Below are 15,867 nucleotides of genomic sequence, written 5' to 3'. Positions count from 1 at the left end.
TTTATTTGTTTTCATTTTTATTTAAATATAAAGGTTAAATATGTGTGCGGTATTGGTAAAGGTGCTTCTGGAAATTGATAAAGAAGGGCTGGGTGACTAATTTCCTGAAGAAGAAAAAAAGAACAGAAGATCAGAACAGTAATTACAAGGAGCCTCAATCCATCCCTTATGATTCTTTTTCTTTTTTCATCCTCTTCCATGTGCTTTCCCCATTTCCCTTGGCTTCAAAAGGTGACAATTGTGTATTCATAGAAAGTACTCAGGCTGGGTTTTGGAAAATCTAATTAGATGATCTTATTTCTCTGGTTAAAATGGTTTCCAATTTCATTCAGGATAAAAATTTTAGAACATTTACCATGTGATCACCAAGGCCCACGTGATCAGGATTTTCACCATGTTTCTCAATTTGTCTCTGTCATGTTCCCCACTCTCATTCTCCTCCAGCCCATTACATTTTGGCAGGGAGGAAAAATGGGACAACTGTAATAGCATAAATAATAAAATCTTTTTAAAACATAAAAGAAAAAACATGTGACTACATTTCTGCCTCAGGATTTTGTACTTGATAGTCCCTGAATTGGAACACATTTTCTGTATAGAATCACAGGATTCACTACCCAACTCAATCTATGCTCTATTCTCATTTCATTATTTTCTTACTTCAAAGAAGACTGTCCTGTGTAATCTATTATAGTACAAACAACACCCATCTCTTTCATGTCTTTAACCTCCTTTATTTTTCTTCTTAGCTCTGATCACTCTCTTACATATATCAGTTTGTGTGTTTAGAGTCTGTCTCCACTCACTACAGTGTGGGCTTCCTGAAAGCAAGGACTCCATTGATTTGGTTCACTGATATATCCTAAAATTCTAGAACAGAATTTGGAACATAGTAAGTGCTTCATAAGTTTTAGTCAAACAAATAGCTCAACCCCAAAATGTGGCTCTATTGTACTAATTAGGCAATACAATCTATTCTGATAAGGTAATTATGCCTTTATGTGACAAGGGAGTCAGAAACAAGGGGTAAAGAAAAGGAGAAATTTAAAGGATTGAGATAAACTTACTATAAAAATAATTTTAATTATGTTGCTGAGAGGGATATTCAAGATATACTTATTAAACAGTGGTATATAAAGCTGTTGTGAGTAAATTAATTGTTGGGTTTAAACTTGAGGGGCCATTCTAAAATATTTTGACTTAAAAAAAAGATATAAATGTTAACATGGGTGTTTACAGGGGTTTCTGAGCAGTACTAAGAATCCGAGAGCAACTCTGAGTGTTCTATGATGTACACAGTAAGAGAAGTCAGAGAACCAGTGTCTGCATCAGCACAAGCAATACAGCCCCAGGTATGTTTGTCGGTAATGGGAGCTCAAAGTCATTGATGTGATAACTGTGCTAAAAGTTGCCTCCTTTGTTTTTAGTAGTTTTCAAGATCTGAGGCAAGTTTGGTAATGCAGTGTCTGTGAGTTCTTGTGTGTGTGTGTGTGTGAAGGAGAGAAAAAGAGAGATGGTGGAGAGAAGGAAGTATAAGTAATAGTGGAAGCATGATTACAGTTTTGTCTTAGTAATTGCTACCCTGTGTCCTTCATTGTTTATTGCTTTCTGCCTTCATCAGGCTTATCTCCTTGATGGACTGACAGGTTGATTAATTGATTGTGGAGATGGCGGAGGAAGCAGACGGGTTTATGTAAAACAATAAAAAATTCTAATTCCCTAACTATACAAACAAGTAACACCAATTTGAGAACACAAGCAATTGTCTATCTTTTGGCATTGGACATCACTATCAATATTACTCTCTCACTTAATTCACCTGCCAACAACTCTAACAGTTACTATTTTCAGTTACCAGGACTGCCAACAACTCTGATATTTACTATTTTCAATTGCCAGGAAACAGGTAGAAATATCTTGTCATGGATAAGCGTTCAATGGTGGGCATCTGGGCTTTAACATCTGGTTGTTCAAATGACCGTTGTACCTAAAAAGAAAAAGAGGCAATAGATGAAACATAACTCTTAGCCACTCTCAGAGAACATTTTGCACCATGAGCCAACAAATTCTGAGAATGAAAGGTGCTACTAGGGTTGATGGGAGCAAGGCCACAGCCATTCTAATGTCCAGGCACTGCTGCCCTACATTTAGAAGTAAGTCCCCATGTTAGAAAACACTCTGTCACAGAACAAATGCCTAATGTCTAATCCAAGGTTTTTCTATCCACATTTCTTCTCTATTTCTTTTCCATCTCTGTTCTATGTATTTGAACTGGATCTCAAATATCCTCTACCTTCAGCCCCCAAGACTAGATCGTCAATTCAATGAGGCACAAAACCCCAACTTTTTACCTTAAAACCTGAACACAACAACTTTCACATCACCACCACCATACCGAATTCTGAAGCTTTGTTTTTGCTTTTCTTTTTTTTTATTTTCTTTTTTTTGCCATGGACTGATCTATGAGGTTGTATTTCTAATATTCTCTTAGCAATGTCCTTGAGATGACAATGTCTAATTCCTATTCATTTAGGAGGACTCAACTTCTCGAGTTCCCATTCACAGAGACCCTAACTGACATTACAGTATGATCTTCTCCAATTCTAATAAAGGTGCATTCCTCTTTACCACAGGACTGCACTGCTCTCTACAGTTTTGAGTTTAGGATAAAAACAGCCATACTTTCTCACATTCTTACTGTCTGTACATTTCTTGCTAAAGAAGAAGGCAGGGGGAGCATCTGTTCATTTACTCATGCCTTGTGTTGAAAAAATATCATTTCCTGTGCCAATATGGTGAGGTCTTGAGCAAATGTCTACCTTCATCAGGTTTGCATTCAAGTGAGTAATTACAGGTGAAAAACAAAGTACATGTTTACCAAGTGAGTGGGGGTCAGAACTGGGGAGGAAAACAAACTAGGAGGCAGGGGGCATAAGGCATATTCTGATCTGGGAAAGATATATAGTCTTCCTTTCTGGACTATTCCATTCAAAGCATGTCTTCTTTATTTTCTTTCAGTGCCCTACAATTTTTGTGTTATGGATTCTATCATAATCTATATTGACACAGTATTTGTTGGCCTACTTATTAGTACACATCTCTCACAATAATGTAGGCCATCAGTAGCCTTATGACTCAATGTCTCATCTACCCCTGTGTCAGCAAGATCACGGCAATTACACATAGAAACCGAACACATACTTATTTAATAAATTAAGCAACAAAAATTAATTGAAAATACTTTCTATTCTTTGCATTTTAAGAAAGTATACTCCATAACATATGAGCTTCTATTTTATATTATTTTGTTCTCTTTTCATTTGCTTCTATGCTGTATTAACATCTTCTTTTACTAAAATCGGATTTTAAATCCCAGGTAACAGAAATAAGGACACACTTATGCTTTCGCTTCCCTGACAAAATCAGTCATTGTAAGTTGAATTAAGAATAAGAATAATACTTCCTGAAAAAAACAAAAGTGACTAGAGGAGGGAAAAGAACGTTACCTTCCGAAACACTTCCTCAAGGTGACAGTGCCAAGAATATTTCTGAAAGCATGTGATTAGTTGTGAAATGAAGAATGAACCCTTTTTGATGTCTCTCCAGGATACATTATCTATAAAGAAAAGAGGTGGTAAGTCTTTGGCTGTGGCCTCGACTACTTTTTATATTCCTTTTTTTTGTTTTATGGGTATGTCCTTTAAGCATAGCTTGGGAATTAACTTGACATGTTTAAGATAAACACTTATATATCTACATTAATTCATTTACAACAAAGTGGAAAATACTGGCAGAGATTAACTAAAGGGATAGCTGATCAGAATTGCATGGTGACTGCATTGTATTCTTGAAACTGACACTTACTTTGGGCCTCATGTTAATTCATTTGATTTGAAAGGTTTGAGATAACTGGAATTACTGCTTTTTCAGTTGAAAGAATAGACATTCAGAAGGGTTAAGGAATTTTTCCATGCTCATGCAGTAAACAATAGAAAATGGGCACCAGGCTCCAAGGGTGATTACAGAGTAAAAATCACACTGTCTGTCAGAGTATAACAATCAAGGTAAATGAACAAATCCAAAGGAAACTTTTAAGAGGAAGTAAACTTTAGGACATGGATTGTGGTGATGGTTTCATGGATGTGTACTTATATCCAACTTGTTATGTTACATACATTAAGTATATATGTTTATTTTTGTATGTCAGTTAAACCTCCATGCAGTGGTTTTAAAAACACTCAAAACAGAAATTTTCAAATGAGAAACATTCCAATGTAAGGCTTCTTAAGATGACTACTTAGAGGTCAAGAACTAAACCCTGATCCCCTACTATTAGGCCTCATTAGCCCCCAAGTATCATTTTCTACCTCTTTTAAAGGACATTCACGCCCCTCTGAGGCAGGTAATGACACACTCCAACTAGCATCAAATGGGAAATATGGAGAAAGAGCAAGAGTAGAAAATGGAATTTTTCGTTTGTTTTAAATGGCATATGGTCAACTGGATTACTTGTATTACGTTGTTTGAATGATTGGTATCCACAGCTTATAAAGTACAACACTTAAAATACAAGTATAATTCAAAAAAGAAGAAGATATATAGAATCTTTGTTTCCATAAAATAATGTGATAAATGTAAGTTATTTTGGCAACATTCAAAATGTGCCTTAGATCATTGCTGCATAGAGCCTATCAATATTCTAGAGTCATTCAGGGGTGGCCTCAGGCCCACAGATCCTTGTGTGCAACTGAAAGACACATACGTGGGGTTGAGGAGCAGAAAGCAATGAAGTCCTTCTCCACATGTGCTCTGTGAACAGCATCCTCCTCCAGGTCCTCATGTGGCTGTGAAGAGCTGTCTGCCAAGGCTGCTGGAGAGTCACTGACCCACAATACCCCACGATTTGCTGGAGAGACAACAACTCTGTAAACACTGTGTACCTCCCTCAGTTTGGCTGTCACAATTGCCCACCTCATTCTCTTTGAACGTTGATTTTTTCCCTGGCCAGGCACCTCAGTTGCTTAGTGTCATCCCAATGGGACAAGGTTGCGGGTTCCATCCCAGTCAGAGCACATACAAGAAGAATCAACTAATGAATGCATAAATAAGTGCAAAAGAAATTCAGTCTCTCTCTCTCTCTCTCTCTCTCTCTCTCTCAAATGAACAAATTTTAAAAAGTGAGTAACAATAAAGAAATGTTAATTCTCACCACTTTTATAATTGTACAGCAGACACATACACACACTAAACTCTTCCCCCCCACCCACACACATAACTAGGCCTCTGTCTAATGTCTTTGAACAATGTGCCAGGTAGCAGTGAGAGCATCTTGTGTGTAAAGAGTGACAGTAACATAAACCTGACAGAACCCATTTTCTAAGAAGAGCAAAGGAGTTAAAGCCTTATGTGCATAATTTCAGAGCATAGGTACTCTTTTTAGCTAAATTATTTCTGTTTTTCTTTCCTAAACATGGCTCCAAAATCCAAGAGCCAACTGGAAGTCAGAAATAAAGAAATAAAATGTTGAGAGCAATGCCAAGTACCCTCATTTCCCCACTCAGTTCCCTTTCAATATAGCATTAGGCAAAAAGGGGTGCTGCTATTACAGAATAGCTCCACTTTCAAATGAAATTCTTCTCAAGCCAGAGAATGTCAGAATGTCTATAAACTATTTACAAGTAAAGCTGTTATTAAAATGATTTTATTCCAACGGTTAAATATTTTTGTTCAACTTTGATTTAGGAATTCCCAAGATCTCCTTCATCACTTTCTTTGGATTAAACTAAATAGATTCTTTCTCAGCTGAAAAGATAACTTCTCATGATTGCAACCACTTAAATGGAGTTTCCCAAGAATTCAGTTCACTTTGTTGGCCCTGAGCGGGGACTAAGATTGTTTCCCCTAAAATGAAAAGATACATCACAGTCCTCAGCAAACAATTCAGAACTTTGGACTTTCCCTATCAGAACTCACCACCTCTGCAGGCCTGGACAATGATGACCTTTGGTTTGTCCTTTAGGCTGAGGCAGTGGCAGTTGTTGAACATCCGAAAGATGGTGTCATAAGGCAGCACATCTGGTTCTTCATCTCTGTGCAGAGTCCCACAAATTCCTGCCAGGATGCCATGAGACATAAACACCAAGAATGTGCTGTCTGAGGACTTGTGCTCTGGGCGGGCAGCAAATGCCTCCAGCACTGACTCCATCTCCTGAAAAAGACCACTATGTCTTACTTTAAGAGGACAAGCATTAACATTAACCTCACCTTCCACTTATCAGGAGCAGTCCAAGAAACATCTATATTGCCCTGGCTGCTGTGGTTCAGTGGTTTGAGTGCCAGCCTGTGAAGCAAAGGGTCACTGGTTCAATTCCTAGTCAGGGCACATGCCTGGGTTGCAGGCCAGGTCCCTAGTTGGGGACATGTGAGTGGCAACCCCGCATTGATGTTTCTCTCCCTCTTTCTCCATCCCTTGCTCAAAAATAAACAAACGAACAAATACATAAATAAAGTATTTCTGAAAAAGAAGAGAAACCTCTTTATGTTCCTATCACTGTGCCTTCACATAGTGGTTACTCAATGGTAGCTGCTTACCTTTTCTTTCTACAGTGTAGCAGGGGGTTCAACTGTTTGTTCCTGGTAACATTATTTGAGCTGTCCTCCTGATATATTTTACATTGCCTTATTTTCACTTACATACTTTTTTCTATTACTCTCATTTATCTCATTAATTAATTAGAGTCTTGGGTCACAAATTTATCATACCACTTTCCTTCAAACACCCTTCTGTCTGTACTGAGAACAAAATCAAACTTCTGACTAATGGATACTTACTCCAGCCTTTCTTGTTTCCATTGTAAGCTCTTATCATTCTGGTCTTCCTGTGTTTTTCATGTTCCTATTTTATATATAGCATGGGTATATCATATACAGTTATCCTCCTGGAATGTATTTTATTCACATATTTTCAGACCTGTCTTGTTACTGATAGTCATCTGTCAGCTTCAGTATATTCTCCTACTAAGACTTATCTTGACCATTGCATTGAAACAAGTAGTATATAATCACCAGTTTGCTCTTTTTTCCCCCACCAACTTTCATCTGTCTTTTCATTCTTACAGAGAATCATGTAGACATACCAAATCTCTGAAATTTTCTGTTTTGCTTGTAGTTGGATTGTCCACACCAGTAAATATGAAGCAATCCGAGCTCCTTGCCTCATTCACAGACCTACCCCCAGCACCAGGAATAGGCCCTGGGACAAAGTCAGGACTCAGAATTTGTATGGTGAGTACATGCTTGCTAAACATTCATTATTTAAGAATTGTCTGGGAATATTTGGTTTGAATCCCCATCATCTCTCTTAGGAACTGAGAATTGTGTGGGTACACATATGCCAATCACTTTTTGTCTCTTTTTATAGAATTGAGAAGATTTGGTGCTCAAGAGACAGAGCTTTCACCTATCTAATACTTTCATTTTATATATACACACACACACATATGCACACAAAATAAGTGTCTGAAGGTTGTTAAGGTGTTTGGCTGAGATTATAAAGTTAATTTGATTGTGGGAGGATGCGTGTTGAATATGTAATATATACATGTTTGGGATGGGTGAGTAGCCCTTACCTTGGCTATGAGGTTCTCTTGCACTTCCACACTGTAGCCAAGGCCCTCAAGCAGCCTCTTCATCCCTGTGATGTCAAGCTCAGCCCCTCCCCTCCGAGGAAGATGATGAAACTCTCTGTTGCATATGATGAGAGCCAGACGAGTGCGGTCCTTTCTCTCCTTTATTGAATAGATCTGCAGGAAGTGGGTATGCAGTGACTTTGATTTGCCTAAATCTCTTTTAAACTCTCATTCACTAATCACTGTTGTTTTGTCACAGGCTTGTATAGCTGTTCTCTAGCCTCTCCTGTGCCAGAGACCTGCCATTTTCTATGTAATGAATTGAATTGACGAGAGTGATTTAGAACCTTTACATTATTTAAAAATAAAAGACATACACTGAAAAAATGAAAGTGATTCATTTTTTCAAGAGCCCAGAACTGGACCCAGAACATATTTGGGATAGTTACTCAGGAATCTTGAGGAGACTAGAACAATTTCTACCCTAACTTTCCCTTTTATCCTCTTCACCTAGACAAATCATTCTTACTATTCAAGGTTCAGATCAAATTTCATGAAAGCCAGGAAACATGTGCTATTGGTTCAGGCTTTGATTATATTTTTGAAACATGGTTCATGTCCAGGTTTTTCAAGTATTATGCAAATAATAACTGCTCAGTCCTGCTATCTTATACTCATAAATATTGTTATTTTATGACTGTAACTTAACTATAGTAAATCCCAAATAAGTATAAGAACAAAAAGGCATACTGAGAGATCCATATTTTATCATGGGATCGAAAGAAAATTGGAATTTGTGTGAGGCTACACTATTTCCTCCTTGCTCAAAGCATCTAAGAAAGAGATTAGCGCTGTCTGCATCTCACCTCTCTGCCATTAGTGCTCTAAGAGATCAAGTATTCACGATTTGAAAGCAATTGTTTCTCTCTCTTTCTCTAGTTTATCTACAGAACACAGTACCTCTCCAGCCCTTTCTTTACATAGTTTCAGGAATTCTTCACGAGGACAAAGCTTGAGGGTATCTGTAGATTCTTCTGCTGGCTCAGCTGGTCCAGCCATGTCTGTAGGAACCAAAGGATATACCACATGACATCATATGACAGAAATTTTAACATCTGCATCTGTGAACCCAGTATCACTTAAGGATACTGACAAAGAAGGTAAATCCTGAGAAGTTTTTCAAAATATATTTATGTAATAATTATAATTGTATCTGACTAACCACTAGTATGAAGAGATATACTTTGAGTGGGAAAGAAGAGAGAAATCCTTGTTAGCAGATTCACCCAAAAATATAATGATGAATTCTGGTTATTATGAAGAAAACACCTTGATGATTTGGGTCAAATTTAGTCTTTTTTATGGTCATTAAAACAGTTTGAGTTTAGCAACATTTTACTCTAAACCTCATGAACCTAAGTGAACTTTTTCTTGTCAATGAGCAAAAGTATACATTGATTAAATATTTATCAGAATGCTATCCGTTACAAATATAATGTAATATCTCACAATTGATTTTCCATATTTTTGCTGCCATAAACTAATGGTGTTGACCACAAATTTGAAATTCTCTGAATCTGATTCCATAGTTTCTGTTGAAGACAAGATTTCAAAACACAAAAATTGGTCTATTTCCTTGCTCTAATTGAGGAAGAGCCATAGGCTATACCACAAAATGGCCGGCTCAAAAAACAGGTGACTTGTCTTATACTTCCCATCTAGACTACTGGACTAAATTCAGAAACAATAAATTCAAGAACATTTACTGGAGGAGGCCTTGTTATGGTAGCAGCATACATGCCAATAACTTTCTTTTAGAAAGATTTTTCCAATTATGATTCTACTGATTCTTCCATTAGAGTCATTCAGGGCCACAAAATATGGCATATTGTGTAGCCCTGAAAAAAAAATTTGGCAAGTACATGAGGGAGATATAAATCCATGACAACCCTGATTGAAGAGGCATCTTTTGACAATTGGTGAGATTGTTTTCCAATGTTAGAGTTATCACAGTGGGTGCACAAGTGCCATTAGAATTCAATTACTAGGAATGGAAAGGAATATGGTAAGGAAGAAGAAACAGGTATTTTGAACCTTTACTGTTATTTATTATTGTCTTTCATTTGGGTGAGTGTTAAATGGAAAAGATGTACTAAAAGAAAAACAAGAAATGAACCATAGAGGAGTTTCCTATGTCATTAAAACAGGCATAGCCTTCTGTAGTCCCTAAGAAAAAAGGATTCTTGCTTTCAAAGAAAAAACTTCCCTTCTGATTTCACATGGGAAGCATAAAAGAGACCAGCTGCTGGGAGTTCATCCGAACATCTGTGTGTGCTGTGTGGAGGGACTAAGGGACTAAAGAAGGTGCTGGTCTATTGCCTGAATCCTGTATCAAGGCCTCAGGAGGATGGGACGCAACAGGGGTGGGCCTTACACAATGGTCCACAGCCTAGTTCCATGATAGTAGACATTGTTTCTCAAAAGAAAATACAGGAGGGCAATTAGAAGAAAGGGTCTACTTTTAAAATCTTGGCTTTTCTACAAGCATTGAATTTATTCTCTGAGTACTTCACCATCATTGAAATGTGTTTTATTCCTCCTGGAGAGCAAAATTTGTATGAGTAATTACAAAAAGTATTTGATTACAGACCTTATGTCTTCATGTCAGATAACTATATAAATTTCTAAGAACCCCTAGACTTACCTAAATTATTAATAACTAACTGAATAAATAAATAAGCAATGCATCTTGCTAGGACTGGAACATACAGTCTAAAGTTTTACAGACTCCTCTTATGAACTTCAACAACTGAAATGCTACATAGTTAGGATGGTAAATGAGTTTCATAGTTAGGAAGGTAAATAGCCTTCATCAAAAGAAGGCTATTGAGGTTAAAGCAGTAAGAACAAAGAGTAAAAAGACAGGGAACAAACAATAGTGCCATGGATTTAGAAATGGGGCCCTGAAGCCAGACATAAAGAAGTTGTCTGCAAACTAACAGGACCAATGAAGAAATCAGATATGGGTATAAATGTACAAGGCCTACATGAAATTTAGTCTGAGTTGTTGATCTTACCTGAGGAGAGCCCCAGCTTCTTTTCAAGGTGGGGGTCACATGCACTAATTTGAATGATAAATATTTGGCTTGCATGGTGTCCTTTCCGAATGACAGAGTCAATCAAATCTCGGGCCTTATCCATAGCTGTGTAATTTTCATATTTTATTGTCTCCATCTCCTCCTGGTTCAGCACATTTTTGTCTAATAGTTCATCCAACAAGCTGTTTATTGTGCCGATGCTCACTGATTGGATAAACACCTTCCTTTTTGACTTCAGGACCATGTCTGTTTGAAGCACAGAGATTCCTCAAGTCACTAAAACAACCTCATTCCCCTCTCATGTCAGCAAAAGGGGATAGGATCCTTTAGATTTCATCCATTAAATGTTCCCCTCTATGTCGTTCAGTCACCCTGAGGATTACCACATCTCTTATTCTTCCCTCAGTATTACCAATGGTTTCACAGTATTACCATTCACTGAATGGCCTGAAGCCTGAGATTTACGATCACTAATTAGTGCCTGAACACCAGGGATGATCCTGACATTTAGTCATGTTTATTCAACTTTGCATAATAAAATGATGAAACAGTGATAGGCCATTTCCCTTGGGGACCACAGCTACCTGTTTCTATCTTACTCAGTTGTGCACCATCTGTTGGATTATTCAGTTAGATTGCAAAATGACAGCAGAATACCAGTAACCCCAGTTCATTTCTGGCTCATGCTTTTTCCTTCTGAAAGTTCTGATAGTCTTCTCCACCCCACTCTACTTCCCTTTGCCTCCCTCCTCTTTCTTCCCTCTCCCTCATTGCTGCTCACTTAAACATTCACCAAACTTAATTATGGCTTCCCCAAAAGCCAGCTATCTTTCAAAATATTTCCTCAAGGCATTTCCTTTTAGACAGTAAAAAAACAAAATAACAAACAAAAAAACAAAAACTCACCAGCCATGGCTTTCCTCTCTCGTTCTTGCGCTTAGAAAGTGAAAGCATGTTCAAACTTCCTTTTCATCATCCTGTGTGTACATATTAGGAAAGACCAACTAACTGCTCATGCAAATACTTGTCTGTGGTTTGTTTCTTCTTTCTCCATGGTAACAAACAGATTGCTTAACCTTGGAGTGCATCAGTGAGTATATTCTAGGGAAATTCCTTCATCAGCCCTTTGATAAGGTCAGGGTAGGAAGAGAGTAGACCTAGAGAATAAGAAGGAAGAAAGAAAGCATGCAATTAAACTCAAACAATGATCAAATCTTTCATTTCTTAGAAAGTGTAATCTGGAAAAGTAATTCGTCCATCAGTGTTATAATCCATTCATGGTACTATAAAAAAAATCCACAGATTGGGTGTCTTACAAACAAAGGAATTTATTCTTCACAGTTCCGTAGTTTGGAAGCACTAGATCAGGATGCCAGTGCGGTTGGGTGGGGGTAAAGGCCCTTTTCTGGGTTGCAGACTGTTGACTTCTCACCATGTGCTTATAATAGCAGGAAGTTTGAGATATCTCACTGGAGTCTTTGGTATAAGGTCATGAATCCCTTTCATGAGGCTTCTGCTCTCATGATCAAGTCAATTCCCTAAAGTCCCAACTTTTAATACTGTCACTTAATAATGTCATCAATACTGGCATTAGGTTTTAAATTATGAATATTGGAAAAATGCATACATTTAATATATAACCTTTGAAGAATTTGAACCATTGTGACCCCTGCCCCCATCCTACCTGTCTGCTCTGTGTCCTAGGAATTACATGTTCCTGAGAAGCAGTTTTGTTATCACAAGTGGAGGAATTTTTCACCAGAATAAAATATATATTTTTAAGATTTTATTTATTTTTAGAGAGAGGGGAAGGGAGGGAGAAAGAGAAGGAGAGAAACATCAATGTGTGGTTGCCTCTTGTGTGCCCACAAGTGGGGACATGGCCCGCAACCCAGGCATGTGCACTGACTAAGTATTGAACCAGTGACCCTTTGGTTCGAAGGCCAGCACTCAGTCCACTGAGCCACACCAGCGAGGGCTCAAATATTTTCTTATTTAACACTCTTTTCAGATGATTTTGTGTTGTGAGATACTGTAGAGACTAACAGCTCAGGCTCTGGACTCAGAATGTCCAGTGTAGCAATTTAACCTTCCATTTCTGGGCAAAGTATTGATCTTTCCCATTCTTTGGTTCCTCTATTTGTAAAATAATTTAATTAATAGTATATATCTACACATTTCTCAACACTAATTGAATAACTATGTGGAAACTGCCATAGAATATTATCTGGCACATCGTAAGCCTACTATATTATTATTCATTAATACTATTATTTTCAATTTAAATATTTATAAATTAAAATTTAAATAACTAGACAGTGTGAGTTTTCTTGCAGATTATGTAGTTAAATTTATCTTTGGTGAGAATCCTCATACATATCATTCATTCATTCATTTATCAAATAGATATGAATGACCTACTTCATGTTAGACACGTTGTAGGTGCCAGGAGTTCAGTCAAACAAGCAGTGTTCCCTTGCCCTCAGCTTCATGTTCAAGGACAGAAGACAAACAAGAAACCCCATATGTAACTGGGATAATGTCAGAGTATGATAAATGCTAACGAGAAGAAATTAATGAGAGAACTGGTTTATGAAATATTGGAAGATGTTACATCTGAAGACAGAGGAGCCCAGGAAGGTCTACAGAGGTCACCACTTTTAGTAAGCACTTTTAGAAGTCACATGTTCAATTGCTAGTCCCCACAAAAAACCCAACATAACCAATTCATTTTATAGATATGGTTGATGGAAGATGGACTAATAACAAAATGTCTATTAGTCTTTCAAAGTTATCAATTTATTTACTAACAATGCCCATGGGGTTATCACCTTAGTTTCTTCTGAGAATAACAACCTGGACTTAACAAACATTAAAAGTGCATGTGTGTGGGGGGCATACATGCAGGAAATATCTAAATTAAATATTGATAACTGTATTACATTTATTTTGAAACTCTATGCCATTAAAAACAAATTGCATTTTAATATGTGGGCCATTAATTTTCCCTGTGTTCTAGGCCAAGTGTTAAATTTATTTCTAATTAGACTAGAATTCTTTACATAGACTTTAATCTAAGGGTTTTCTCAGGGTATTTTTATTTTTACTTCACTACTTACCTGATCCAGTTTGTAACACAGTCCTGTGCTTCTTGCCACAGAGATACTTGGTATAGGGAAGAAAACAGAAATTGCAGGTACATTGCTTCCTTTACACATTTATCTTTATTCATTTATTTCTGAAATGTTAAGGGCTTCACATGAGGGTTTCTCTATAAGCCAAGGTCACACACCACTGAACTGAAACAGGCTGAGGTGGCATTAGAGTCATGGAAAGGATGGTTGGGCAGTATGACTGGGGATGTGGAACCATGAGCATTGACCCTGGGAAGCTAAATAGGGAAACATTACATAGCAATGGCCCACTGTGTTCTCAAAAAATGAAGATACTGAAAACTGAAAACATTCTAAATATCTACTAAAGGTGCATGCATGAGTAAACAAATTGTGCTAAAAGCATACACAATGATACAATACAGTAATAAAACAGGGAAGATTTACTAATATAACTAATACATGTAATAACTTGACAAAAACATTATGCTCATATTATGAGTGAAAGAAGCCATATACAATAAAATACATACCTTATAATTCAAATTATTTAAAGTTCCAGAATAGGAACAATTAATATATTTTGATATAAATCAGATCATGGTTTTCCTGAGGAGGAGATGGAGAGGAATTGAGTGCAAAGGGCATAAAGGGGCATTCTGGTTGAAAGAAATGTTCAGCATCTTGATAATGTTATAATACAGCATGCATTTGTCCAAAATAATCAGATTGTATCCTTAAAAGGAATATATTTTATGCTATATAAATTATACTACAATAATGTTGAATTTCAAAAACTAAAATCAATGGTCATAATGATATACTGCATTGGAAAGGGTTTGCTGTCTTTTATTTTTATGGACAACATACTCAAACATCAAAAAAATTGGTTGAAACTCTGGTAAGAGAAAGTTTTGTGTAGTGACTAAAATGGAATCACCCACAGTTGGATGTGGATTTTTAGATGGAATGGAAATAAAAATTTAGAGATGTTGTTCATCAATTCAGATATGTACCAAGAAAATAGTATTACATAGATAGACTATCACATGGATAAAATCATACAATAACCTAATGGAGCAGTCCAATTACAAGTAGTATTTAAAAGAAAGCACACTGATTTAAAAATCCTCATCTCAGAATTGTCTATGATAGCCTGTAAGAATATCATTTTTAATAATAGTAGGTAATATAAAAATCATGAATTTTTGTAGTGTCAATTAACCCTTATAATTCAAGATTCAGGTAAACCTCAGAAGTGAGAACACTTATTGTTTCAGTTTTTCACTGATTTGCAGAAAGTGCAGTACAGTGGTTAATAACTCAGATTCTAGAGCAAGTCAAATTGCATTCAAATCCTGGTGTGTTCTCCTATAAACTGTGTGACTTTGGGCAAGTCACTTTGCTCTGTATTCTTTTGTTTTGTTGTGGGTAAAATGGAGATATTGATAGTAATTACTTTATAGGGTTGCTGTGAATGTTAAATTAGTTGTTTGTATATGAAACCCTTAAAGTACTCAACATCCTTAAAATAACCTCGATATACATTTAATATCCATAAATATTGATGATTATGGCTATAATTTGACACCCAGAGCATTCTCTTATTTTAATTCATTTGAGCTATATACTAAAATAATTATCCAGCATTCTGTGTGTATGTAACAGAAGTGGTACATCTCCTTACTGAGAAGCTCTGATAGCCATGTTGCCAAAATTCCTCTACCAGCATCCACCCTCCCATAAATTTTAACATTCTCTCTTCCATTGCTGACACTCCCCATTCTCTTTCTGTCCTTTATCTGATGATATTTCTATTTCCATATAAATACAATAAAGTTATACCATCTTGAACCAAAAGCCAAATTATTTTAGACAATTGCTCAAGGCTTGTGAAAGGGTAAACTTTTCCTGAAGTTTGGGAATAGGCACATATCTGGAAAGAACATAATCAACAAGAGAGTGTATTTATTTTGTAGAAAGAAAGAAAGATACATGGGAATATATATTTAATTTGCTAAAATTGAG

The 15,867-nt window shown here is 36.7% G+C and overlaps 1 protein-coding gene and 1 long non-coding RNA gene across 6 annotated transcripts in view; both read right to left on the bottom strand.

Annotated features, from left to right (window-relative positions):
* CASP4 (caspase 4) overlaps positions 1-15,867 on the bottom strand; it is a 49,188-nt gene continuing 33,321 nt past the window's right edge. The window contains exons 1-9 of one of the 5 annotated variants that reach the window (XM_036028630.1): positions 11,633-11,745; positions 10,706-10,972; positions 8,589-8,689; positions 7,629-7,802; positions 5,974-6,208; positions 4,763-4,906; positions 3,507-3,616; positions 1,884-1,987; positions 9-318 (exon numbers count right to left, since the gene is read on the bottom strand). In XM_036028630.1, coding sequence (XP_035884523.1) covers positions 1,889-1,987; positions 3,507-3,616; positions 4,763-4,906; positions 5,974-6,208; positions 7,629-7,802; positions 8,589-8,689; positions 10,706-10,972; positions 11,633-11,639 — 1,137 coding nt within the window. In that variant the 5' untranslated portion in view covers positions 11,640-11,745 and the 3' untranslated portion in view covers positions 9-318; positions 1,884-1,888. Of the gene's footprint in view, positions 319-515; positions 871-1,883; positions 1,988-3,506; positions 3,617-4,762; positions 4,907-5,973; positions 6,209-7,628; positions 7,803-8,588; positions 8,699-10,705; positions 10,973-11,632; positions 11,746-15,867 lie in introns of those variants that run through there. The other 4 variants (XM_036028626.1, XM_036028629.1, XM_036028631.1 and 1 more) reach the window with 4 other exon arrangements.
* On the bottom strand, positions 3,665-4,755 carry LOC118501219. Its single transcript, XR_004903835.1, has 2 exons — positions 4,075-4,755; positions 3,665-4,042 (listed from the first exon to the last, which is right to left on the bottom strand). It is a non-coding gene; the product is annotated as an uncharacterized LOC118501219 (long non-coding RNA).

The sequence above is a fragment of the Phyllostomus discolor genome, chromosome 6, assembly GCF_004126475.2.
Source record: "Phyllostomus discolor isolate MPI-MPIP mPhyDis1 chromosome 6, mPhyDis1.pri.v3, whole genome shotgun sequence".
NCBI classification, from domain to species: Eukaryota; Metazoa; Chordata; class Mammalia; order Chiroptera; family Phyllostomidae; genus Phyllostomus; species Phyllostomus discolor.
This window is presented reverse-complemented; position numbering and strand designations above follow the sequence as displayed.